Source organism: Harpegnathos saltator, unplaced genomic scaffold (assembly GCF_003227715.2).
Source record: "Harpegnathos saltator strain DR-91 unplaced genomic scaffold, Hsal_v8.6 scaffold434, whole genome shotgun sequence".
In the NCBI taxonomy this organism is placed as follows: domain Eukaryota; kingdom Metazoa; phylum Arthropoda; class Insecta; order Hymenoptera; family Formicidae; genus Harpegnathos; species Harpegnathos saltator.
In genome coordinates this window covers 196,831-222,500 of record NW_020230244.1, presented here as the reverse complement: position 1 = coordinate 222,500, position 25,670 = coordinate 196,831, and the positions used below count along the sequence as shown (strand labels likewise).

Sequence of the window (25,670 nt, the reverse complement as noted above, 5' to 3'; positions counted from 1 at the left end):
CCCGCACCCCCGCGCCTCGGCGCCGCCGGCCACACGCCGATTAGGCTGATCCTAAGGACGCGGGAAGCGAGCTGGACTCGCTTTCGGACGCATGGAACATGATAGAGGTGAGCGGGGAGGAAATGAGCTTATATCCGCGTTCACGCACACACTTTTGCGTTTCGCGCGTCGCGCCTTAGCAGAGGCCTTGCTGAGGTCAGCAGCGCGGCGCGTTAATGAGGTCACGCTGCTTTTCCCCGCGGGGTGTTCCCCGCTGTAGTGACCAATTTGGTTTTGCGATGTGGTGGAACTGGAACGCAATGGTACGCCTCGTCGTATGCGATGTGTGCGCGCGTGTCGGCGCTGCACTACTCTCTCTCTCTCTGTCTCTCTCTCTCTCTCTCTCTCTCTCTCTCTCTCTCTCTCTCTCTCTCTCTCCCCCCCCCTTCCCCCCTTTCTCCCTTTCTCTTGATGGGAATCGAATTGAAATTGTATTGACAAACAAAGCCGCAATAGTAACGATTTCTTTTCGCATGTATCTCGGACAGAAGGATTCCGTAACATTGCGATAAATCAGTTTTCGGCGCTTCATCGGAGAAGCACCTTCCTGCAGATAAATAAGGAGATTGAGAATTGAGCTGAGTATTGAAAATCGATCGCGTTTGGATGATCTCGCAGCAAGATCGGCTCGTGTTGTGAATTAGCTCCGAAATAACGATGATGCACTGTCGTTTATAGAGTAAACAGGGACTCTGTTACCATTGATTAGCGTTCCACTCGATATACCTGCAGCTTTGGCAGCGCTTACGTAATGTTCACGACGAGGGATATAACAAATCCATTTAAATGAATACATGCGCGTACACGCTCGCACCGCGATCGAAGTAGATTTGCAACGATATCGGACTAAGCTCTGCTTTAGGTGGGAGGAGGTGAAGAGGAATATAGGGTGCAGCTGCACGTGCTCCGCGATTGCGTGCTGCGTGAAGCCAACACGGCATTGGGCCATTGACATGTTGACACGTAGCTATGCGTAAACACTATCGCCGTTTCGGAACGTTTTCATTTTAAACGCCCCGCTTGCTTCCGCAACGGACACGATGGCGATCGACAGGCGAAATTGCGTAATAAAATTGCGCAATAAAAGACCGTCGACGAGACTTTAGTCATCATCCACGTGTCAAACGCACACACGGACTGTTTTGTTCAAATTCCGTTCCGCCTTGCACGATTATCGTGAGAGAAGCGAACTTGAAGCCATAATCATAGTTGATGAACTGTATATCTTTTGATTTTTTTTATTTTATTTATTTTAGGTTAATCTACCTTTACTTATCATGTTCGCGATAGACGTGATGAAGATAATATGGCGTACTTTGCGAAGTCATTGGTAATTATATATTTCCGCATTCCTCTCTCTCTCTCTCTCTCTCTCTCTCTCTCTCTCTCTCTCTCTCTCTCTCTCTCTCTCTCTCCTTCTCTCTCTCTCTCTCTCCCTCTCTCCACGATAAACAATCTCGCGGCTAATGCGTATCTCCCGTATGCAAAACGATTGTTGTTGCACTTCTCCTCTCGGCTGCTAATAATGTACCGCGAATTTACGCGAAATTCATTGCTCGCGATCAATCGTTCGGGCCAAAGTGTGTTTCCCAAATTTCTCGGTGTTCCTCTCGGCGAGCGACGGCTTGTTTCCACAATGTCTGCCAAAACAAATTGCTCCCGGAGGTTATTGAAATTCGCATCGTTACATTGTCGTAATCGACGGTCCAACGCGTTTCTCGTAGAGACGACCGCGTTACGAAGCGGAATTCTCGCCGCGTATAAACGGCGCGTGGCGTGTTTTTACGAGCCAGCCGCTCTAAACGCGCTTCTTTCGCGCGCGGGCTTCTTCGATTTCCGGCCTCCATTTCCCGACCGTGCAAAATCGCTGCCGCTCTCGCGTGAATCCACGTTTGATTTATATCGCTCCGCGAGCGATTAAACGGGTCGCTTTTGCGATATCGTCGCGATCGTGCAAGCCCGATTTCGATTATTTCCTATCGCGATTACTTCGTGCCTACGATTTCCCCTACACCGTTGCCTCCCCCGCTCCCTCCCCCCTCCTCTCTCTTGTCTTCACGCGGCACGTTCGTATGCGCCAACACGCGTTTACTGTCGGTTACACATGTACACTTTACGCCAGTGCTCGCTGTTTATCAACTTCTGCCCACATCCCGCATAAGCGACTATCCGATGTAGTCGTTATCGCACGAAGAGCGGATCATCGATATACGACGTGGCGTAAAAATAAAGGGCCGCACTACGGCCGCTTTATGCCCAAAGCCCATTCTGCGAATATCCTTTATACCCTAGGGAGAGAATGGACAACTGTGCTGAATTATTTTCGCGAAATTCGCACAACGGAATAGAACCCGCGTGCGGGTTTCGTTCACGAGAATCTCTCGCGCTCTAATTTGTGAGAATCAAATGAGAAAGAGATGCAAGGAGCAGGATGCAATGTAGCACACCAATGGTAGCGTACGAGAGATTGACCGGTAGCTGATCTTGGACGCCGTCTATGGTATTTCGGGGGAGTGTCGATTTTTTAACGACCGGAATAAATTATCGCAACACGTAGATTCTCTCGTTGATATTCGCCGGTGGCGTATGGCGTTGCATAAATTATGATGGAAAAGGGTAAAAGGGGAAAAGAAAGAAAACGAAAAATACACCAAGTCGACACGAAAGCGGATTAGATTATCGATTATGCGCCAGAAACGGGGACGCTATGCGCACGAGCGCGCGCGCACGGTCGGGATGTAAAAGTGCGTTGAAAAAAGACCGGGAATGTACCGATTTCGAATCGAGATCGTTCTTGAATATGGTATTAAGGGTTTAATCCTCTCCTTATACTTTCTCCGAGAATCCAATATCGGTCAGCTCAGCCGTCTGGCGATCATGAATTTTAAATACCGGAGACCTCGAACGGAACGGCGAACGGAAGAATAATAAATCTCCGGCTGCATCTCTCACTTCGATATCGCCATCGCCGGGCCGCGCTGAAAATACGGGCCAATCGATAGGTGCACTTGAGCGTACGACAATCGTATCCGAATTAATTGGCTGCTTTTTGAAGGCTTATGCGATACTACATCCACATACGGGCGGCCGCGCGCGGCGAAGTAATCCGAACGTTTAATTAATGAACTCGACGTTATAACAAATTCCGATCGCGCACATGCTTGTCGCACACGCGAGTCGCGGGACCGAAAACCGATTTTCACCTCTCTCATTAGCCGCGCACGTGTGTGTGTGTGTGTGTGTGTGTGTGTGAGGGGGGGGGGTAAGCAGAGAGAAATGACGTTCTTCCGCTGCCGTTTTTCACATCACGGCAAAATTATCGATTTCTCCCTTTTAAATTTTGTCGCAGATACAGCGGAACGGTCAAATTATTTCAATTAAAGCTCAACGACTTTATCGCGTTGCCGCATGCGAGTTGATTGTCGTGTTTACTCCGGGATTTGTATGGACTGCTTAAATCAGAATTTAATGATTGATTTTTCTGTTTTTCATTGTCGCGCTGAATACTAAATCGAGACTCTCTCGGCTTATGCGTGGGTGGGTGGGTGGATGGATAGGTCGTTGTGTATGTGTGTATATTCCGTCGTACACAGTACACTCGCCGGTGATTTCCTCGGCGATGTTCTTGGTCTCGGATCGCAATTTTTATATTCACCATCGCCGTGGCGTGAAACCGTACGTCGGCTCTCTCACGACTCGACGGTGAATTAAATATACCGAGGTGCAGATATAAAAAGAATAACATTTCCGATTACTCTCACTCTCACTCGCTCCTCTTCTCTCTGTTATACGACTATATCGCTATAATTATCGGGCATAATTCAGCCTTGTTTATAAATACTGCTATCGTAATTAATAGTAGCTAAGGAATTTCACGATGGCGTTCTTAATGACCACCTAATGAAGTGTCCGACGGCTTCCAAAAAAGGTGGCTAAATGTTCACTTCCGCGAACAGATGACAAGGCCGGCAAAAGGCCCATTGTGTTCCGGCAGCTACTGATTTAGTAGAGCCTATTCTCAGTCACCGGGATATACGGCCGCTCGCACGTGGTGCTCAGATTCAGAGGACGGGTGTCGCTTGCAGATGTCGAGTGGACTCGGTGCAACTGCAATGGGGATCGGCGTTAGTCACGGGACAGGCGGCGAAGGTGTTGCTGGTGGCTGCCGCCTCCGTGCACAGAACCAAAGCCAGGCCTCGGGGTCCACGATGCAGCACAGCAATCCGCAGCAATCGTCTCAGCAGCAGCAACAGCAGTCGCAGCAGCAACAGCAACAGGCGCCTGCGTCGCAGCAGCAGTCGCAGCAACAGCAACGCCAGACGGCCGGACTCATGGGCCGGTCGAAGAAGGACAACTGTTGCCTGTGCTGGTGCTGTTGCTGTAGTTGCTCGTGGTATTATCGATCATAGCCGCTCGCTCGCGCGCTTCGCACATCGGCGCGATCGCACCTGAAAAAGCTCTCTCGCACGGCACGAATGTCAAGCGAAAATCAATGATACCTTTCCCCTCGTTATACGAGCTTCGCTCCGTTCTCCGACGACTGAAATCCCCGCGTGCGCGTGCGCGACAAATTCATTTCGCACGGCCTCTCTCGTCGCCTGTTTCCTTTTACCTTCTCTCTTTTTCACGCAAATATGAATGAGCCTTTCCGCCGTGGCGTCTTGATGTCGCGTCACGGATTCCTAGTCGAATTGCGATATTTCGTCGCGTGTCTCTCGAGACTGCAATCGTGTCTCGCGCGACACGAGAGTCAACTCACGTCCTTGGAAGAGGCCAACGCGCCGATGTGCGAAGCGATTTTACTCGATTATGCATAATGCTGTTCGATTCGCGCGACAATGGACAAGTCGTTCGCGGATACAATGGGTGGACCTCCGAATCGGAGGCGCGCTGTCCGACGAGTAACTTGAATCTCTCTCTCTCTCTCTCTCTCTCTCTCTCTCTCTCTCTCTCTCTCTCTCTCTCTCCGCAATCGTAATGTCGAATCGCCGACAAAGCAAGTCGGCACAAAGAGCCCGTCATTGTAATCACCGGTATAAAGTAGATGAAAGCAACGCGCTATTATCTCCGTCGTTATCGCTTAAGGCTATACTTTCGTAGCTCGCGCTTCATCTACTAAGCCTCTCACCAACGATGAAACGATATCGGTCCATTGTCCTTAAACTCTTGTATGATCCATTTATTGGCGTGCTGACGTGCCTACATATTTGCCTTTCTGTGTTTCATGCCACGAGTAGGAATAAATGGTAAGCAGGCCACGGACTGTGTGCGTTAATGCGTCGCTTGTTTGTTATGCCGTTGACGATGCTATCGTAATGCATGTATTATAGTTCTGAGAAACGGGGTTATGCACATACCGCGCGTCCTTCTCCCGCAACCCATCTTTGCAGATTATATGCGAATAACCTATTCACTTCTTTGCTGGGAATCGACTTGAAAGAAATGCCGCCCGGTGCGCGACGGCATTTTTTTCTACCTTGGGAGGTGGAGATTAATGACTATACGTGTCGTGTCCGTACATCAATTGTTTTCATCATTGCCCCAATGATGCTTCACTGTGAACAAAAAATAATTCTAAAAATCTGTACCTTCAGTTCCAAAGGTTCCTTTGAGTTTATGTGAAGTCACTCGTGTAACTGTCTTTTTTCTTTTTTCTTTTTTTACCTGAGAAGAGGAGGAAAAGGGTAGGCTCTGACGAGAAATTTTTCTTCGACCGATTATTCATAGGTTCGTCAGAATCGAAACTTTATTAACTTAATTTACCGAAACCGAATATTTAATTTTTTAACTACAATGAAATTCGTAGGATTTGTTCAATGCATACAGCTTCGCCACTATAAACGCACACAATAAACACATGGTTATTTATTACGTTATACCGTGTCATCCATTATATCTGTCTCATAACGTCTTAAGGAACATTTTTTGAAGGAAGCCGCTATAATGATTTTTTTTTTTAACGATCGCTTAGCCGAAACCCATCAGGGCAGGCTATACATTGAATGGCTAAAGGATTACTAGAGGTAGAATATCCAGACAAATGTTTTTCGGCACTAACAGGGCACTAAAGGGGCATTGTTTCTTGTCGACGAGTTCCCACATAGTTCTCACGCCGTTACACAAATTGATCTTTGTTCTGTGCAAAATAGTCCATGCTTGCTGCACCTCGCGCAACATTGTACTTTTTTTCCTTAAATTACGAGGAGCAAACATCTCTGATTTTAAGATTCTTCCCCATAGAATTTTATTCTAGCCTAGAATCTCACTCGAGAGTAACGACATTTTCAATCCTGCTTTTTTCAAAAAATATTGCATTAAGCATATCTATAAACGCGACGTCGCATCCTAATTTACCGATGCTCGATCGATGCTGCATCCTTTTACCGAATACATGTGCGCACATACACGTGTACCTTTGTCCACCTTTGTCCGTCTAACCTCCCCCTTTTCCCATTAGCCATCCCTCCGATTCCCTCGATGAGATAAGATGAAAGCATTCCCATCGCAGAACTCACCGAATCCGAAAATTATGGTGTTACTTTACAACGAGAATTCGGGTGCATATTTCGCTTTTCATTTTGCAACGGAAAAATGCATTTTAATTTCAGCGCGAATCGTTACGTGAATAACATCGTGCAGATGGTGGTAAAAGCTCGCCCGGTACACGAGCATTGTGGGGTGAATAGGTCTCTATGAGCCGTGCATAACATGTTCGTGTATAATTAGACCAAAGCCCTGCCGTGTTGGAACGCATGTGACTTTTTCGTTTTTTCCTTCTTTGAAGAAAAGAATTTCTACTTTCTCGGTGCTCCTTGTCAAAAGAATTGTTCAGTTGAAGACTGTTGGGACGTTGGGAGGGTCTTGACAGGGTGAGAAACGAATTTAGAGGCGAGCCCCTAAGGCTGTTAAGAAGGCCAAATCCCGTAGCCTTTTATTCTTCACCCAAAAAGGGAAAGTTGGCTGTGGGCTGCTCGTACGGCGCGTACGGCACGTACCGACTGGCTCGTTTCATTATTATTATCATTATGCTAATCTTTAAGAACATTTTTCTCTCCGATTCGACGATTCGTTTTATAATCGCGTGTGCGCGTGTTCGCTCTGTGTTCGCGGTGTGCTACTCTATATTTCAACCGTATGGAGTTGATGCACGATTTGTAAATGTTGAGATTTTTATACAGTCGATACAGTCCACACTGAATTTTCCGTAAATTCATAGTTCGCAAGTGCATTAGCTGTTTGCCGATGACGCGAGACGCGCCTGCAGCCGATAGTTGCCTCGTCGATATTACGCAATGACCCGTGTGTCTTCCCTTTCGTTCGCGGATTCCCCTCGTTTCGTCGTGCTCACCGGACTGCTGCACGTGTCGTGTATCGATTCGTGCAGCACTTATCGGTATCGATCAGACAGGAATCCGTGACGTTTGTTTCCCCAACGTATATTCCCAGCAGGGAAGATTCGTGTTCTTTGTGCGCGTATGGAAAATATATGTAGAAAAGAAGATAGAAAAAGGAACAAGTCTCTATTCCCGTGACATTCTTCTGTCATCGTTTGTAGTCTGAAAAGCGTGAGAAAAATATTAGATCTTGGACGCCCATCTAATTGTATAAAATAGCTTCCAGGAAGCACACGTAAACTTTAGAGACGACGAGCGGTGTCACGGGAGAGGGACAGAAAGACTTTCGTGAAGTTTTGAATAAATCTTTGAGAGTGCCGTTTATCTCCGCAGTTGTGGCTCGCAAATCGCTATAGAACAGCCTTGTCATCGGGCACAAAGAATCGGCCTCCCAATGACCCGGTTTTGTACGGCTGTTATCGACACGAATATTTTTCCTCGATTCACCTCGATGCCGTCTTTTTACATCGCTTTGTGTCTCGTTGCCCGCGGCCTCAGATATCTAAATTAGCTATCCCACGATCGTTAGTTGCCCATTATCATTTCCCACTATTTGCGCTCGTTCACGGGAATCGTATCTCTCTCCCCGCTCCGCTCCCCGCTCATTTGATCTCCTCATTTCCCGAGGCTACCGAGTGCTTTAATATTCATTTCCACACACATGCACACACATACACACATCCTGGGCTGCCTGTCATCGCTTTCGCGCTCGCGTTCCTCCCGTCATGCTGACTGTTCGTCAACGAAAATTATCGGGTAACGTCGTTGCACGATCGTGCTAATTAACGCGAAGCTAGACCGCGTTCACGAATCTTGGCGAATGATACTGACACGATGGTCCGTGGTTAATTTCAATTCGGTCATTGGCATCGAACATGTATTGTTCGGTGAAACTCGACGGGTCAACGTGTCGCTCGAGCGCGAATTTTAATTAGTGATGGGCGATCTTTTAGAAAAAAAAAAATCGATCTTTCTATCGAAATAACTAGAATGGATTTACTAAAAAAAAATCCACCTAAAAGAATCGATTTCCTGAAAACTGATCTGATGAAGAAAGTCGTATGCAATGCAGTGTGGGTGTGTTGTGTGAGCGCATTTAAATATATTTCTTGTGATTTTATGAAGCTGACGATGCTCGTTTTCTCGTACTGGATCTAACAAGATCCAGCGACATCCCAGACAACGCGCATATTAAAATGAAAATTTTAAGGGAACTTTTCGAAGAAATCATTCACGCATCTTGAAAATAATGTCGAAATAATATTTAGTAATTATCATACTCACCAGAGGTATTTGCTATGAGAGCTTATTGAAATATCTCATTTGAGAAATTTCTTGAAAATGTCACATTATGATATTCTAGATAATATATCTACTTGTTCTCTCACGAAAAATATATAACATTGTCTAGTTTCTGAGCCATTCATACGTACACGTGCCGCTGCGTTATTCGCATTATCTTTAAAGAGATATTTGATACAAGAGATGTGATGTAATTTGAAAAGATATCATACAGGTAACGTCTTCAACGGAGAAACGGATCCAATCAATGAAATTGTATACGCTGGTGCTAGTGTAAGAAATAAACATTTTTAAGGGCCGCTTGAGATCAGCCAAATATTATCAAACTGCCTCGCAAAATTACACATTTATATGTGAACAAGTGACGTACTCGAAATGTTCAAAAGTCAAGCAAAAAAAAATTGCATTTCGCAATAAATAAAATATTAACTGATATACTATCCAATAAATTTAACAAACAACATTGATGAATAAGCAACGTTGCGACGTAGAATCGAAAATCGATTCTCTATCGACAAATCTGACACAAATCTGACAGAGACGAATAGCCAAAAATGTCAAAGATCGATTTTCTGAAAATCGAATCGAGATCGCCCATCGCTAACTCCAATCGAAAGCGCACCTTCTCTCAGTGGAACTCCGCAATGATTTCGCGATGGTCGTCTTTTGAACGAAATCCTCCCACATTTTAACTCAAATTTGGTAATCTTGAGGAAAAATTAGAAATATTGAATGATACATTCGCGCTGAATAACCTTGCGCGACAGCCGTGCTTAATTCCGTGCTGACCCGTCGCGTCTAACGCGATCTCGCAGCCTGCTCACACGTGGCCGCGTGTTATCGTTAACGATAACGAGTGGCCACACACGCACACACACAACGATTCTAACGTCCGCTGTCCGTCGTCTGTCAGTTTGGCGGCAGTCGGCGGTAACTCGACGGGCACCGGAGCGGGCGATCAGGGCAAAAAGAAGGGCAACGCCGGTGTCGACGGCGACCACGGCGGCGGCATCGGCGTCGGCGATCTCACGGGTGCAGGTGCGGGTAACGGTCTCGACGGACTCGACGGCCTCGACGGCAGCGTAGAATGCTGCAGCTTGGAGGAGGTCCGGGCCTGGGGCTCGTCCTTCGACAAGCTGATGAGGAGTGCCGCCGGCCGCAAGCTCTTCAGGGAGTTCCTCGTAAGCGAGTACAGCGAGGAGAACATCGCCTTCTGGCTGGCCTGCGAGCAACTCAAGAGGGAGAGCAATCCCGAGACGATCGAGGAGAAGGCGCGTTACATTTACGAGGATTACATATCCATACTTTCGCCCAAGGAAGTGAGTAATCTCCACTTGCTCCTGTCGTCTGTCACACGTAACAAACGTAAATCGCAATTTGTTCGAATCACTCGCTGGAAATGAATGTATGGCCGCTCGTCGTTGAACTACCAGTGAATCTATGCTCTCTCTCCCCCCTCTCCTCTCTCTCTCTCTCTCTCTCTCTCTCTGGTCTCCCTTACGATACATAGTATTCTTCTTTCTTTCTGCAGATGCGGATTATGAGATTGATCCTGAGGAGTTTCGAACAAACGGTTATTTGCAAATTTGCATTCACATCCTTCAGTCACGTGGATTTCTCTCACGTATCTGTTGATCCGTATATTTTACGAGTTATTAATGCGAAGAATTTATACGCGTCTATCGCCCCGCGGGGAAATTGCATTAAATTACTATGGTAGATTCGCCCGACAGATAATCCGGGAGCGAAATCAACTTAGAACTATACATACGAGTGTCACACGTTTGCAACGGACATACGTAATTGTGTCTGTTCAATTAATGTAATGACATACGCAGCACGACGTGCGATCTGTATCTGCTATTTTGACCGGCCGGCGCGGTGCATCTCGTAAGCACTTACATTTCACAACATGAAACGATTTCTATCCTTTCAGAGAGCCGCCGGCTCTGACGACAGAATCGATAACGTTATAGGATGCATTATCTAATTGCGCCATTTTATCGAGTGTGAAAACCCGAGGACGAGCGTAAGCGTAAGAATTAGAGGGGTGGCCGGGAGAAATTAAATGCAGTTTCAAGCGAGGAGCTACGGGACGCAGCTCCTACGGATGTACGACGTGAATATTTTTTTCTCTCTCGTTTTCCTCCTCCTTTTTTCTTTCTTCTCTCCAATACAGAACTTTATTCTAGAAAAATTGCGAATGCGCGTGACTGATTCCTTCTACATTAACCCACTGACCTGATGACCCAGTGACCCCTTTAACGCCCTATTCGGCCGCCCAAACGGGGCGAATGCACGAACCGTCTCTTACCGTTCGAACATTATGACAAATTGTACACTCGTGTCATACCATCATGGTATTATCGCAATCATGAAGATTGTTCAATGGGATAACGTAAAAGATCGTGCAAAAAGCACCCGAGGCATACATCACGGTCTATAATTCTCGGAAAGCTTCTTATCTTAAATCGCTTGCAGCGCGGCGTGAGCGAGTGCACTGACTGAGGCAACATCGAAATTCGAAACTGTAAACTTTTGTGGAATAACCCCGTCTGTTTATCACGCAGCTCTGCCAAACCGCATCAGTGTGTGCGTGTGATCCCGAGAGCAAGTTACTTACGTGACACGAGCAGCTCTGCAGCTTCACGATAATTTTCACGTGTATAACTTATCGTGCGAAAAGAGAACAATCTTTATTTTTCTTCCCGCTGTGACCAAAGCAAACCTGACAGAGAGAAACGTAGATCCAATGAACGCGGATGGCGGCCTGTAGGATTGACACGTGAAACGCGAACGGCGACAACTCGCAGGATATACCGTTGTGAATGAAGGACGATGTCGGCGACGGCACGCCCGCGCGCCGGCAGATTGAATTTAACCTGTTCCGTCACCGTCTCGCTTTGCAGGTGAGTCTGGACTCGCAGGTGCGGGAGATCGTAAACCGCAACATGGTGGAGCCGACGCCGCATACCTTCGACGAGGCGCAGCTGCAGATCTACACCCTCATGCACCGGGACTCGTATCCGCGCTTTGTCAACAGCGAGATTTACCGGAGGGTGGCCAGATTGAACAGCGGCTCGCCGAGCCCGAGCACCGGCCAAGAGCACAGCAGCGGCAAGTCGAAGGGCAAGAGGGGGGCGACGTAATCGTATGGTCGACGGTCCAGGAACGTCGGGAGCGCGGACCAAGATCAATTATCAAGCACCTTTCACCCACGTGTCGATCGGCCACGAATCGTTCGATGGGGATTCGTCCGGCGAGACCATTCCTCCTCGTCGAGGCGAGGAATCGCCCGTGCGAACACGGTCGACGGAACTGCGCCACGACGGCGGCCGCGGCGACGATCCGGGGAGAGCCGCTAATCCCGCGGGATCCGCGAGTCATCCCCTCGGATGGACGAGGAGAGCCTCCTGGTGGTCGGCCGGTCGGCTCGCCAGAAGCCAGGAGCTTGTTTAGTGATTCGCTCTTCCACACGAAGGCGCAACGGGGCCACGTAATGGCACTCGCGGCACGCGAGCCATTACGATACCGATGATAATGATGATGGTGGTGGTGGTAGTGGTGGTGGTGATGGTGATAGTGGTTAAGTAGTAGTGGTGGTGAGAATGATGATGATGATGATGATAATGATGGACTGAACGTACGACAAGATCGCGGTCGGTCGGTCGGTCGGTCGGTCGCGTTGATCGCTCGCGTTTCACTTCCAGGAGTTCGGTGCAAGCGCATGCACGCGACAATGGGTCGTAGCCGAGACAGAGGAAAGGTCACGCGGTCGCTCGGGGATGACGCGCCGTCCGCGGGACAGCCTCGGTCCATCGATCTTCGAGCCTCGCGATCTTACTTCTCGTCGTCGTCGTGGTAGCTCAGTAAAGCTTGCGTAGGATTGACTCAAAGCGCTTACGAGCTTTCTTCCTCTGTTTTCGCTCTTCTTAGCTTAAGAGAGCGAGTTCGATTCGAATCACACTCGCATACACACATACACACACACACACACACACACACACAGACCGCTTGCTTCACTTCAGCGAGCTTATGCGAACCAAAATTGTCGAACCAATCCTCTCGGCCTCTTAGCATTCGCGGAGAATTGAAAGAACTCTCAACGAGAGACTCTCTCGAGCTATTTCTCGATCGATCGAATTCGCGTATGCGTACAACGCCTAAAGTTGTGATTCCAATCGCGCTCGCTATATCTTGGGAAAGATCGACCAACCAGTTAGAATGCGGTGCGTATGACGAAGGGAGCTGCTTGTTACGTAGTACACACGACTGCGGCTGCTCGGTTTTGGTCGATGCGTCGATGATAATCGTCGTGTATCTATTCGTACGTCTCCTCCGCCTGCGGAAACTCGCGAGAATGCACGCTTTCCTGCGCGAATCGACGCTTCGCTGAAGCGGATACTCATTCCTCTCACAGGATGCACTCGCTAGCATCCCATCGATTGTGTCTCCTGTGATCTTAATATTAACAGCGCGTAGCCAGAGCTCGTCGAGAGTGTCGCGTGTCCTCGAAGATAGGGATTTAATCTGCTCAAAGACCGCACTCTCTCTCTCTCTCTCTCTCTCTCTCTCTCTCTCTCTCTCTCTCTCTCTCTCTCTCTCTCTCTCTCTCTCTCTCTTTCTCGTTTCCGCGACGACTCACGCTTGGGAGAGAATCGAGTCTACGTCGTCGTTGTCATTACAGCCCGCTATAACTTCAGGGTAACGTATCGTATCGTAACGTAACGTGACGTAACGTAGCGTAACGTGACGCAGCGCGACGTCACGCGACGTAACGCGTTTTTTATCGCGCGCACTTTTCTATAATTGCAAGTAGTCCGCGAGTCTTCCTCTTCGAGAACGACGAGGCCGCGAAGCCGCACGTACTTATGCAGGTGAATAAGAGAAAACATCGAGGGAGGAGAAGAGAGATGTATACAGAAGGAGAGGAAGAGAGAGAGAGAGAGAGAGAGAGAGAGAGAGAGAGGAAGGGAATGAGAGAATGAGAGAGAAAGAGGGACGTAGGATCTGTGTACACTGAACATCTTCGTCTCGAGAACGTCGACTCGGCGTTCGCTTCCATAGCACTTTAACTAAAGGCTCGATGGACGGGGTTCTTCGTCGTTCCTGGCGCGTCATCCCCACGGCGGGCGGATACCGAGCTACTGCCAGCGAGAACACACCAAAGATCGATCGTGCGTACAAGCAACCGATCAGACGATCACCAAAGAAAACAACACTCGGTCAACACATCAGATACAAATGCACATATGACCATACGTACACGTACACGCCCTCATATAAATACACACGCACACACACACACACAAGCGCGCGTGCGACTCGCACAAACAGATACATACCAGAGACACGCACACACACACGCGTACCCATCTGACACAAGCGCATATGCTCGTGTAGAATCTAGTCACCGTCACGCGGAAACGCGATCGGAAAAACGCGTGATTGTGCGGAGAAGAGGCCTAAACACGAGATAAGAGAACATCCAAATATCCAAGTGTCCCCGAACTCGCACCAAATCGAGACTGTCGCGCCGAAATCAGACTGTCGTCGTTGTTGCGGATAAGAAAGGGGGGAAGGAGAAGCGAAAAACAAAAGGGCGAGATAGGCGTTCGACGAGAAGCGGCCGGGTGTCGCGGCGCGGAAATTACTTAATAATCTCTAATCTCGCTGAGTAAGTATGAGCTTTAAAATTGGCTGCAAAGGGATGAGGAATTAGAGAAGCAAGCAAGTGGAAGATAAAGAAAATCCACGACGATTCGATCGTCGTCTCGCCGCGATCGAAGATGATTTCCACCGTCACCGCGCCGCGACGCCTGCTCGCACAGACAGCTCGCTTTTCGATCGATCCCTCCGGGATCGTCTCTCTCACACTCCGGAGAGATCCCGCGCAAATGCTCTCTGTGGCCGGTTTCACGTCTGACAATTGCCGCACGCTTCTCGCGATTGTCACGAACATGGTGCGAACGCAGCGTGAACGCCGAAGAAAAATTTTCCCCTCAGGTATTATCTTACAATAACGAAGCGCTTAGATCTGGCAGCGGGCAAGAATGCCGCGCGACTGTCACACGTAAACCTAAGCCGTATATCGAGCAATGCCCGAAAGATATTTTCCTGCGGCGTTCGCGCTGCGTGCGCACTAGAGTCGCGTCGGCTCGCACAAGTCAATCCACGCATCGTGCGTGCGTCGAACGTAAATTTGCCATTATCCTGGTAGCACCTATCTCGCGGACATCGTGGAACACCGCGTGTCCTCCGCGTCGCGACGCTCGGCCGAGGCCGCGACGGCGTATCGTAAGCTCAAGCGACTCGACGTCATCCACCTGCGTGTGAAATTTTCTCGCCTTTCTTTTCTTATTCCTCTCCACAAACGATATACTCGTCGGGGACTCGTTGGGACGCTCGTTGGCGGCACACGGACATGATACTCGCCGCGTTGTGAAACGACCAAAATAAGAGCGGGGAAGTTCGAGCGCATCGCGGCGCGCCCGCGCGATTTCCACCCGCGATGCAGATCGGTATTACGCGCATCGCGACAGCTAGGCATATTTAAGCGTACATGACACACGCGAAAGGCGCACGACACACAGGGCTCTCTCGAGGGATCATCGAGAGATCGGGAGGGCGAGAACGACACGTGCGCGCGTCTCTCTAGTCGAATCGAAGTTGAGAGCGGAGACAGGACAAGCGATAACATTCGCAATGTGAATTGCAACATTTGGCTACTGCCCTGTAGATAATATATAGATAGATATAATGAACGAGGGAGTAATAAATAATTATAAATATAAATATATAAATATATATATATATATATATATATATATATATATATATATATAAATATAAAGAGAAAAAATATATATATATATAAATATACAGAAATATGTGCTATGTTCCACATAGGTGCAGAGAATGCAAGCGTGCAAGAGTAATGGAAGAGAGAATGCGATAGAATGACGCGATTCTTTTTAAATCTTCGATCCTTTGTTCGACGCGAGGACAGGCCTGTCCGCCGCGACAGGCGGAAGGAAAAGAAAGACTAAAAGACGGAATAAAAAAAAAGAAAAGAAAAGAAAAGCGAAAGATGACAGTAATTAGCGGAGATCTCGAGTCGATCTTAAATCCGACATCGACGATAGCACCGTGTTCGCGCGCTACACCGAAACGGTAGATGAACGTGAGACTTATAACGGAGATATCTCGCGAGCAATGGAAATGGCGCGAGTGTGTTGCGTTTAGTTCGAGAGACAGGGGTCGATAGAGCGATGTAACAATGTACAACCTAGGCTCCGGGTATTCTCCCTCAAGACTTGCAAAAGGCGATTTATATCGTTTTATATCGTGATCTGACATGATGTTTCATATTGTACACCAGAATATTACCCACACAAGATGTTGCCTCATTTACGATCACCGTTGTCTTTATTATCAGTTTATTTTTGCATCAGCTCTTACTCGCTGCGATTTTTATTCATAAGCAGGAGTCGCAAGATATATAATATATATGTGTATAATATATGGATTTTTTGTCGGCGTCTTCGTCGAAGACGATCGTATTATTCGCTCTCTCTTCTCTTGTCTTCAACAGGCTTGTTGCGAAGGGCGTTCATTTAGGACACCTCAACGCGGCTTCCGGAGGCCTCGCGTCGGCATCGTCGATGAAATTAAGCGGTGAGATTGCTCGAACATCGTCTTCACTAATAAACGCACAATTTTCTCAACCTTCGATCCCCTGCTTCTTTCTTCACGAAGAAATTTCCCTTAATATCTGTGTAGGGCGGTGAGGTAAGGGCATGCCAGAGAGCCACCACATCATCAGCACAGCTGCGATCGTGCATGTATCTCTCCTGACTTTTGCGTTTCTAACTTGACTTTCTGATCTGACTTGTGTTCCTTTTTACCTGACTTTTTCGTTCGGTTCTTCCTTTATTTTCCATTTTCTGAGGCGATCGGTGAACTCATGCGACGCGGTATACAGGTAAGTGTACCGTATTTTCGCGAGCTATCGATGGGCGAGTTCATCGATGAGGAGGCACTCGGCGCGAATGTACTTTTCAGAGTGAGATACCGAACTGTTTGGCACGAGTGTCCGGGAAGAGGATCGAGAAAATCATCGCCGGCTGTTTTCAATTTAATCTCTATATTTATCGCATCGATATTCTTTTATAATAATAAGATATAAGATCTTTGATTTCACTTGTATATGTAAAGGAAGGCTTCGTACATATATAGCTCCTTCAACAACAGAAACATTGAAATAAAAAGAAATATTCGAAGAAGCGCGGGAAGTTGGTCGCTAACATACATTTATTGCAGTTTTCTCTTTTTTCTTACAACAGTAAATCACGAATAATTCTGAGCTGTTCCGAGTGAAATATAGGTCCCTGTTATACCAACTTGCAGCACCTTCAAAGTTTATCCCTGGCGAAACGCACTGTGCATCCTTTCTACACAGATGGTGTTACCTGAGGCTGGAGGCTCAGAGGAGTTACCTAAGGCTGGTATCGTGAAAACTGCCTTACATACCTTTGATAATATAGGAATTATGCATCATGACATCACGAATCGTCCTTTCCAGTAGAAAATTGCAACTTACCCGATAACTCGAAGCTAGCGTTGCAATTTGCGACTTTTATTACCGGTGGTTGTCAATAATGCAGCGCTAACGGATGATGCCAGATTCTCTGGCTAATTTTTAAACACGTTAGATAATTAGAAAAAATCTGTTTTATTGATCTCACACAAATATCTATTTTTATAACGATGTACGACAAAAGAAGAGAGATTTTGTTCGATTATTTATGCCGTATGAAATTTTCATATCAAGCTGGCGCAACACACAAACAGACAGAAATTATCAGTGGACGCAACGATAACATCAGTTTGAGCGTAGGTCTCCCATCGTTAAGTAAATCGTCGGTTTACGGACTCGTTGTCAATCCTACGCGAGCGGGACAGCTGCAGCTGTACTCTGCTCAGCACCGGATTCTCCTTTACCTCAACGCACCACCTAATCGTAGGCGTAAACGCTGTGTAGAAAGCATGTAGGAACAATCCGTAATTCAGACTCGCGGATATCAATTCCGCCTTCGGCACGGATTGACCGACGAGTGACTGCGTCCGTTGATATGCATCTCTGGCTGCTTAGAATAATACATCCGCGCGCTGAAATGCTCTTACGTCGGTACGCTCGGATACTAATCTCTTGTTGTTTTCCCAAAGTGACGGATGTTTCGTTATGATTTAAACATGTCTCTTATATCTCCCCGCTATAATTCAATATTACCATCATCAACACCGACACCGTTATTATACCAGTATTATTGATATTAATTGCTGCTGTCGTATAATCGACGTCGGCATTGTTTGTGAAATATGCAGTGTTACACACGCTCGTAGAGCCAGAGACAATGATATATCCGTGATTTTTTTTTTTTTTTTTTTTTTTCGTGCATTCTTCCGAAAGCAACTATCCGAATGTTGATCACTTTGCCTCTTGCGAGCCTTTCAGAGATTTCACTTCGCGCCGATGATACCGGTGGTACTTTTCAAGTGCCAATCGGTGAATCGAGAAGTTTCGCGTGTATCATGTACTCGTCTTATGTATACCTGCGATACACAGCCGTGGCTGCAAACTGCCGCGATCGTAACCCATAACCGAGTATCCATTCCCAAGGAACCACAGACCCCACGTGAAATCCGATGCGATACGTGCAGCACTCTTGGACAAAGTATGCCTTCGCGCTCCCTTGCTTCGAGGAAGGAGGAATCCGTCGTTGAAACGTGCACCCGGCTTTCTTCACTTCGCGGCCGCGCGATCTCAGAGCGCCCGTCGATCGCACTTCATCGGACAATCGTACGGCCGACACCGACCGCGATAGCTGCTCTAGCTCCGTGAAAATTCTGACTTTCTCCGTCCTCGCATTAATCCCCCGAGTCAATACTGATAATTATCGCAACCATCGCACTGTGATTTATATATCGCGCGAGATACTTTTTTCTCTCGCTCTCTCTCTCTCTCTCTCTCTCTCTCTCTGCTGAGTATTTCTCTCGGTTTCTCGCGTCGCTAGTAATTATCCTATTAACGATTCCGTCGGGAAACGTATCCGCGCATGAAATTTATATTCTCCTTGCACTGCTCTTCTAGTAAACCGCGCCTCTCGATTCTGGATGCGCTCTCCTGTAATCTCACGTGCGCGCTCTCGCCGGTGACGTAAAAAGTAGTACATATTCCGCTCAGAGAGTAAATCCTTGGATACTGATCTACGCGAGTCTCCACGTATTAGTCTCAGTTTTTTTTCTTTCTTTCTTTTTTTCAGCGTTACAGTAGCATCTCGCGAGTCACCATGCACACATGCGTACGCGCATTACGCACGTACGTAGCGCACGCTGGTACGTACGTGCCCGATATAAAAATCCGCTCGTCGGCATAAGTGGCGTCGGCTTTGAGTTTTTTTGCTCCTTGCCCCTTGGCTACCGGCTGCTCTCCCGGGCGCGCGCGTTCTCCGATGGAAACGATCGCGATCGCAAAGGCCAAGGAGAAAACCGAACCAGCTTAAACTCCTTCTCGGCCCCCGCCCCCGTTTGTCTGCATCGCGCTTCGTCGCGCTGACATCGTTTTCGCGGCCTTCCATATACGCGCCTCCTCCCCACCTTCCTCGTTTTAACCCTTTTCCAGCATAGCCGCTCCTTCGGTGAAACCGCGTATCTGGAATTTCTAACAGCGAGCCGCGCGCGATTTTACGTCGAAGGTGACGATTGTTTTATCGAGGGGGGGGGGAGGGGGAAGAGGTCGGTCCGCTCGAATGCAGAAATAAGAGTTCGAGATAAGCTGCCTATCATTTTTTATTTCACGATCTCTCTTAACGAGTACCGATTGCCTTGTCACTGAAACAACTGTTATTCTCTTACGAGATTGGTTTCTGGCGCTCGGAGAAAGCGCGCGACTTCTCCCGTGTCGAAACTTTGGTTCTGCATTAACCCCGCACATTTGATCGAACTTGAAGGACCAATGGAAAATTCAGGGAGATGGCACTTGATTGCGATAAGCAACATTTTATGCGACTTGCTTAAATGCAGGTAGAGCATATGTTTCCTCCTCGGTACCGCGTTCAATCCTACTTACGCGTGTATCGGTGTTGGTAATTCGAAATGACGGTTGGTTGAATATCAAATAATTTTAGTTTGCAAAAACGTTTCGAGCGCAAAATCTGGTGTAATTCTAGAAATTGTTCGTAGGATTTTCTTTTTTATGTTAACATAAGAAGAAACGACAGTTGATCCGGCAGTTTTAATGGCTTGTACGATGCAGTGATTAATGTAGTGTGAGACATACATTCGTCTTTTTTTTTTTCTTTTTCTTTGCTTGTTCGCCCCTTTTTCTTTTCCTTTTCTGCAGAATACCGTCGATCTGTTTTGTGCATACTTTTGCAGGAAAGCACACAATTGTAATAAAAATATTGAATTTATTCTTGCTTCTAATACCTAACCATTCATATCGTACGAGGTATGAGTGTTACGTATGAAAATCCGAAATGGGCATTCGGAGCGTTGAAAAACAATAACGATCACAGTGAGGTCGATGGTGGGGAGAAAACGATGTGTTTACATTTGGAAGATAGAAACGCGAATCATAAAAACGATGTCGCGATAGAGGTAGGCAGAGTTAGTCGTTGTTGGACGCCCGAAAGAGACGTGCCATCGCCGCTCGTGCAGAAGGTTGGTGAGTGTTAATCAAATCATTGTTTTCTAATGTTCGTCGGGTGACCGGGGTCGCGCGAGCATTGTTCCCTTACACAATTAGTTGATTTCTCTTAATTCCAAATACCGGTGCGTCGTCGTGCGTTTCCCCTTCGACACCGGTCCGATTCAGACGTTTTCTTGATCGCCAGACCAGGCTTACCGTGCGTTTTTCCGGGAGACCCGGTATGACCCAAGTGATCTGAGCCAGCAGCTGAAAGGGACATCTCGCGCGCTTTCCCTTGATGTCCATTGTACCTCTCAGCGCTGGATGGTGAGCTTTAGGCTGGGATACGTTGGTGATTTCCTCGTGCGCTTTCCCTTGGAGATCTCCGACTGCCTCCGCTAACGGACCGCCATTTTTAATCAATTATCGCGTGAGGTAATTACGCGGAAGCTTGACCCGAAGGTGTTCCGGCACTCGGTGCATCTCCGTATCTCGCTCGACCTTCACCGACAAGCGTCTGAATTATATTATCGTTATGCTATCTATTGTTTTTTTTGTGTTTACTACCTCGAACTGCTCGTCTATTTATTCGGTTCGTAGTGTGTATGCATAAGGTAAATAAACAAAAGAAGAAAGGTCATGTCTATAGGGACCCCATGTTGTTTATACATCCTATACGTTACTCTTATAGCAGAAACAAAATTTCGTTTTGGACTTTGAAGGGGACGGAGGACTACATAACTCGAGCAATATTATAAAACTCATAAAATCAGCTCACGACGAGCGCTCGTTCATCACGTCGTACATCGTCGGGTTACAGCGCTTCGAGATGTTACTTTCCGCTTGAGTGTCACGTTGGATTACATCTTCCGTACGTCGCATCAGGCATGCGTTTCCTCTCTCGTCCTCCTCCTCTTCCTCCTCCTCCTCCTCCTCTTCCTCTTCTTCTTTCTTCTCCTTTATCTCCTCCTTCTCCTCTAGCTACATAGACATCCTCCACGACGACGGGAATTTTATACGCGGGACGCGTTCGATGATATTAATTATCTCCTCGTTCTCAACGCGTATTACTGAAATTTGTTATCGTCGCCGGTAATCAAATACTCCGCACGGAATCTGTAATGAGAGGCCCTTGGCTTGGTCTGTACACCCGAGGGGAGGACGGTCTTGCTCAATTTTTCTTCTTCCCCCCCCCCCTCCCTTTTACCGCCGCGTGTGACACCCGCAAAATAAGGCATTTCCAGTAATTCGCGGTTACAATATTGAGACTGGATCGGCGCCGCGGGATTCTCCCTTCGCGCGAATTATACGCGGTTGTAAAGAGACTTCGTTACGACCATTATTATCAGCCCGACTATATCGCGACGTGAGTATTATCCCTACGTGTCAAATGCAACCGAAAGAGCGCCGAATTGCGCGGGTCCGTCAAAGAGAAACTCTTGTACGACATTTAGAAATGATCAATTCAAGGTAGAAACGTCGAATGAGCTTTCTGCGGCGGGATTAAATTCAGCCCGCTAACGAGCGGATTCATCACGAAAGCCTTAATGAGCGGCGCGATTTTACTTAAAAGCCGCTTTAATGAACGGGATCCGTTTATAAATGACGGTGATGAATAAGGAAAGCTAAGGAAGCACTTCGAAATTTGAATGCCGCAGAACGAAACTTCTTAACTATTCGATGAAGTATACGAAGTAAGCTGACGGAATCAGCCACAGAGGGGAGGAGAGGCGTGGAAAAGGAGAGAGAGAGAGAGACACAGAGAGAGCTCTCGCACGATCGAGAATCTCGTTTGAGTTTCATGAGGTATACGCCGTTTGATTCCGGGTCTCATTCGGTAGAACGGCCTTGAAGAGATCCCATAAACGATATGCTACTTGGAATCGAGGTCGTTTTTGGAACTGGCCGCGTAAATCGATTAATATACCGTGTTTTGGTAGCTTGTTCGCGATAATGAGAATAAATGTGCACTTTGCTCGCTCTGGAAACAATTATCACGTACGTCCACTCTGCCGTTTTCTTCTTTCTTTTTTTCTTTTTTTTTTTTTAATTATGCAACCGTATGTTAAGTGGCAGAAGTTATATGGAAAAGGTAAGAGAGACGAGTACGAGTACGCTATCATAACGCGAATTAAAGAAGAAACTTCAAACGAATATAGAAATCTCATAAATATTAAACATTTATCAATCACTTCCACGGACATTGAGTGGAGTCTTGAGAAACTTTCGTTTACCGTGACACGAGAATTCAGTCTCACCGCTGCTGTGGTCTTATTTCATTTCGCGTCACGGTCAAAAATTGAGACGTTCACGGGCGGTTTATTTTATTTTATACGTGGCAGGCTCGGCGTTTATGACACCGGGATGGTAAAAATCGTTCTCTCTCTCTCTCTCTCTCTCTCTCTCTCTGTCTGTCTTGAAAAAATGAAGTCTCGCACGGTCATCTCATCGCGCGTTCGATCGACGTAATTTTCCGATGCGACTCCAAGCATCTCCCAAGTAGCGACCTGATATTTTTATCGCGGTTTTGTTGCCGCGTGGCGTTGCCTGGACGACATCCACGACTGGAAGCCGATAAGCAGATTAAATATTCCGTTCGTAATTAAATCCATCCGCTGCGGAGTTATCTAGCCGGGTGGATGCCTATCGATCCTCGAATCGATCGCTCGATAATCATCCAGGCGTAAATTTCCTGAATCTCGTCCTCACTCCACTTCGTCTTTCTTTTTCAACACAAAGTCCGAGGACGTGACTCCGCCGACGGAGCGGCAGGAGGGGCACGCGAAGGGAAAAAGAGAGCAAGATAAGCAGTAGAGGGCTGTTTTTACTCCTCCTCGCTGGTATCTCGTCCACCTCCTCACTCCCGTGTCTCCTGTCTTTCTCTCTTTTCCTCTCTCGCTGTTTTCGTTCCTCCGTTACGAGCCGTCCTCATTGCGCTCCGTCGCCGCGTTCTCCTGTCTCTCTCTCTCTCTCTCTCTCTCCCTCTCTCTCTCTCTCTCTCTCTTCCGCGCCACGAAGAACGACGCTGATCGAGACTCGAAGCGCGTGACGCGCCTTCCGATGCGATCGGACACACGCGTATACGTGCATACGTGTATATGTGTATATGTATGTGTTTGTGTGTGCACTAGCCTCCGATTGGAAAGCGTAAAAAGAGGATGGGGATAGGGCGTACTTGTCGAGGTGTTCGTCGAAAGCCTAAAACACGGGGAAAGGCTTTGCGAGGCAGAGTAAATCGGATGCAGAAGACTCGGACGGTTCAACAGAGACGTGAATTGGGGTCTCGTGAGCTGACGAACGTTTTGCTTTCTGCTTCCTCGAAAGATGTGTTATTAATTGGCAAAGATGAAAAATATGCGCCGCTCCTCGAGATTGCCCGGCTCACGCGAGTATTTACCAAGATCCGATAGCTCAGATAAGCAGGATTCAGTCCGGAGTGTGACCGCCTCGAAGTATTTTAATCCACGAGCACGGCAGAAAGAACGAGACGACGTCGTCCACGCGGCGACAGTGAAGGGAACGCGGGAGAAATTTCTCGACCAAATGAACGCGCTTCGCGGCGCGGGAGATCGCGGCCACGCCCTGTCTTCTTCTCTTGCCGCTGTTGGCCTTCCTTCGACTCTTCGGGACCGAACGAATGAACGAACGAACGAACGAACGAACGAACGAGAGACGCGGCGAAAGGAAGTGGAGAGCGCGTGTGCCCGCTCTCGCGCACGCACGCACGCACGCATACACGTTGAGCGCCGGAGGTGCCCGTCGAGGTCCGGAGAGGGCCAAGGGCGCCTCTCTCGAAGAAACTGACGCGTCCTCCACGGTGAGAAAATTCTCCACCCGGGAGGAGACGGTTTAGCGCAAAAGAACCATCGTGACTCTCCGACGAGGAGGATTGGGCGGGAGAGGAAGAGGACGAGGGTGCGTCGTCGCTGGACAACGACCCACTCCTCGTTTTATCCTCTCACTCTCGATCTCTTTCTCTCTCACTCTCTCTCTCTCTCTCTCTCTCTCTCTCCCCCTCCCTCTCTCTTTCTTTCTCTCTTCCTCCGCTCCTTTACGCACACCCTCGTCCTTCTCTAGCGTGCACCTCGCTCTCGCTCCTGCGTCTCCACGCGCACCATTTATTAGAATGAAAACGTCATTACCGGCCAGCCGTAACTAATGCGCCGGTCGCGCAGCCACTTAGCGATGGTCGTACGACCGGCGGACCACAGCGGGAACGAAGACGAAGGGAGAGGGAGAGGGAGAGAGAGAGAGAGAGAGAGAGAGAGAAAGAGAGAGAGAGAGAGAACAGTCGGAATCATCGTCGGGACGTCGGGAGGAACGGCCGTGAAAGGAAGACGGTCCACGCCAATGCGGCGCCTCCTCATGCTACGTTGGTTGGCCCTTGTGCCGATGGGCGACCGTGATTTCGGGTCTAGGATGAGTGGAAGTTCTGTCGGAGGGTGGTACCTGGGTATTAGTGTCCTGGGGGAATTAGAGTACGCCGTAGAGGATTTTCGGCTATCACGCTCGATCGTGGAACGTCCCGAGGCTGTGGCGCGTTAAACATGTACACGCGGCAACTTCTCTCTCTCTCTCTCTCTCTCTCTCTCTCTTTCTCTATATATATATATATATATATTTACATATGCATATATGTATAATTTATAAGTATGTATGTGCATATACATATATATGGAAACCACTGCTTAATTCTGTCCGAGGCAAGTCCAAACGGGAAAAATAGCAGTACTCGTTATCTCGCGGTACGCACGGCGCGCGTGATATAACGGCAAATTTTTATAAGGAGAGCAACAAGTTCCGGCTTGTTAGCGTCTGTTATGTCACGCTTGTTCTGTGACAGCTACTTCTCAGTAAATCATTATGTCACCTAATTCCTCGTCACTCCCCGCGGCCGGAATTTTTATTATTCCTATTGCCACGACATCATTGCCTCGGTATCGACGCGGTATCGCATAAATTGAACAAACAGTCTCATGATGATCTCTATTGCGTTTCACGTCAATATAGTCTCCCCTCCTCGCTGGAAAAACGCGAGTCACTCGCTCGATCGATCCTCTCCTCGCGGCGCTCGCGCGTATATTTCGATATTCGACGACGGTGCGTCGCATTGTTCACGATCCTCGCGACGCTGCCTCTTCGCTGCTCGCGCGTAATCGCCGACGGCGAGTACGCATTTAATCGGCATATTAGCTTCCATAAGATATAAAATATTAGAAGCCGCTGGGATAGGCCAGGTAAAT

General features: G+C 47.9%; 1 protein-coding gene across 5 annotated transcripts in view; it reads left to right on the top strand.

Annotated features, from left to right (window-relative positions):
• Positions 1-13,320, top strand: part of Dhit (regulator of G protein signaling double hit) — a 16,402-nt gene extending 3,082 nt beyond the window's left edge. For 2 of the 5 annotated variants that reach the window (XM_011138503.3, XM_025301633.1), the window contains exons 2-6: positions 1-107; positions 4,125-4,432; positions 5,277-5,285; positions 9,649-10,054; positions 11,645-13,320. The exon at positions 1-107 is cut by the window's left edge and continues 140 nt beyond it. In XM_011138503.3, coding sequence (XP_011136805.1) covers positions 99-107; positions 4,125-4,432; positions 5,277-5,285; positions 9,649-10,054; positions 11,645-11,884 — 972 coding nt within the window. In that variant the 5' untranslated portion in view covers positions 1-98 and the 3' untranslated portion in view covers positions 11,885-13,320. The remainder of the gene's footprint in view (positions 108-4,124; positions 4,433-5,276; positions 5,286-9,648; positions 10,055-11,644) is intronic. The other 3 variants (XM_019840646.2, XM_019840647.2, XM_025301634.1) reach the window with 3 other exon arrangements.
• Positions 13,321-25,670: the final 12,350 nt, after the last annotated feature.